The following is a 2,226-nucleotide window of genomic DNA, read 5'->3' on the forward strand; positions in this document are numbered from 1 at the left end:
CCCGTCCATATTCCTTTTCGTCCCATTTCGTTAACATATTTTATTTACTTTTTAGGGATATTTCCGAATAGTGATCTGCTACGCCAACTACATGATTGATTGATTGATGTAAATTTTTGGCGCAAGAGCCATGGTTTGGCTATACCGCGCCTAAATCCAGGTTAAAATTACTATAACTTTGTTAAAACGAGAACAATTAGGTTAAAATTAGCAATTTGTCCAAAATTAAAACAACTAATTTAAAATTTGTCAACTAGGTTATAACTAGTACTAAATCAAGTTGTAAAACCCGATATGTTTTATGTACGGTATTAAATTTTGATGAGGTGTGTCACCAAGTAAGAATGATGAAGTCGGAAAGTCACAGTTAAAGTACTGTCGTCTTTTAAATTTAAATTTCATACACTGGGTCAGAAAATGTTTTACTGTAAGAGACTCTTTGCAAAAATTGCATTGTGGAGGTGCTTCATTTAAAATTAAATACTTGTGTGTCAAGCGGGTGTGTCCAATGCGTAGTCTGTTGATAAGTACCTGGTTTTTTCTATTGTAGTTAGTCAATGGTGCAAATGGTTTAATATCTGATTTGATCTCATGTAATTTATTGTTTATTTCATTATTCCAGTTGGCCTGTCTGAGTTGGGTAAGAGATTCTGCAACTAAATTTCGAATGTCAGGTAAACAGTGTGGTTTATTCGTAAGATTGTGGGTCGATTTGGCTATTGAGTCTGCTGTTTCGTTACCCTTAATGCCCATATGTCCAGGAATCCAACCAAATATTATTTCGTAGTTATTGTTCGTGAGTTCAATGTATAAATTTAAAATATGTGGTATAGTAGAGTGAGATTTACTGCTGAAATTTTTTATAGCATCGATACAGCTTTTTGAATCAGAAAAGATAAACCATTTTTTGTGCATTTGTTTTGAAAGAAATTGTAGAGCAAGAAGAATGGCGCAACATTCCGAGGAAAATACAGAAAAATTTGAAGGTAGTTTCTCTGATAGCACTCCTGCGCTGTGCACAACCGCACTAGCTACATGGTTATTGAATTTTGATTCATCTGTGTATAACACATAAAAGTCGCTAAAATTATATAAATGGGAATAAAACAGCTGTTGATAAATCACCGCAGATGTTTTATCCTTAGTCAAGTTTTTAAAAGTGTCAACAGTTTTGACATGTACTTCATTCCACACAGGAATTAACTCAGCTGATTCTAAAATGTTAAAATCATCTAAATCTAATTGTGTTAAAAGTTTTTTCATTCTTAATCCAAAAGTAGGAATTAAGGCAGGTCTGTTGTTGAAATGAGTAGAACATGATGGTGTTAAAACATGAGAGTATAATGGATGAGAAGGGTGACATTTAATGTGAAAATAAAAGTTAAGAGAGAGTCTATTTCGTCTCAGAGCGAGAGAAGGTTCGTTATGTAAAGCATATAAACTTTCGATAGGTGATGTACGGAAAGCTCTTGTGGCAATCCTGAGTCCTTGATGATGAATAGTGTCTAGATATTTTAAAACAGACGTTCTAGCTGATCCATAAAATATAGCACCATAATCTAACTTGGAACGGATTAAAGAATGATATATTTTGAGCATAGATGTAGTATCTGCCCCCCATGATGTATTAGCCAGCACTTTTAAGATATTTAATTTTGCAAAACAGGATTTTCGTAAGTTTTGGACGTGAGCTTTAAATGTTAATTTTGAATCTAAGATCAGCCCTAAAAATTTTGCTTCCTGGACAACAGGGATTACAGCATTATTAATGTAAAGTTCAGGATCAGTACGCCAACTACAATCGCCAAGGTGACAAATTGATTTTAAACGGGAAATTATTTTAATAAAAACATGTAAATGTTTGCCCGGGAGTGGCTTCGAGTTGATCCCTTTTGGTGGTTTTTTTTTTATCTTTAAAGTTTCTCGCTGGCAGTTGCCCATAAGTTGCCATGACTTGGCCATTAATTTGCCCCCAGGTCAAGATACGGAAATCTTCCGAATTTTTTTTATAGAGATGCCAACTTGCTGGGGGCCAGCGATTCAATATTTTCAAGTGGTATTATTTAAATGCATTATTCTTGCATGGTTGACACAGGCGACTGAAAATTCAAAATGTATTAACATTTGCAGGACGGGCGAGTCATACATATATTCGTATGGTATCAGAGACAGGATGGGAAAAAATAAAAAGTGGTATCTTAAGTTAGCTAATTTGACAACTTTATT

At 34.3% G+C, this 2,226-nt stretch overlaps 1 protein-coding gene across 1 annotated transcript; it reads right to left on the bottom strand.

Moving 5' to 3' along the window:
• Window positions 1-270: 270 nt before the first annotated feature.
• LOC147813474 (uncharacterized) lies at window positions 271-1,599 on the bottom strand. Its single transcript, XM_087160045.1, has one exon. The coding sequence runs from the start codon at window positions 1,597-1,599 to the stop codon at window positions 271-273; it is 1,329 nt and encodes a 442-aa protein (XP_087016171.1).
• Between the last annotated feature and the right edge of the window lie 627 nt (window positions 1,600-2,226).

The sequence above is a fragment of the Parasteatoda tepidariorum genome, chromosome 3 (assembly GCF_982258835.1).
Source record: "Parasteatoda tepidariorum strain Cologne lab strain chromosome 3, Ptep-v5.0, whole genome shotgun sequence".
NCBI classification, from domain to species: domain Eukaryota; kingdom Metazoa; phylum Arthropoda; class Arachnida; order Araneae; family Theridiidae; genus Parasteatoda; species Parasteatoda tepidariorum.

Bases quoted from the DNA above. Each gene is read 5' to 3' on its own strand.
- LOC147813474 (XM_087160045.1), bottom strand. From the start codon at position 1,599: ATGCTCAAAATATATCATTCTTTAATCCGTTCCAAGTTAGATTATGGT.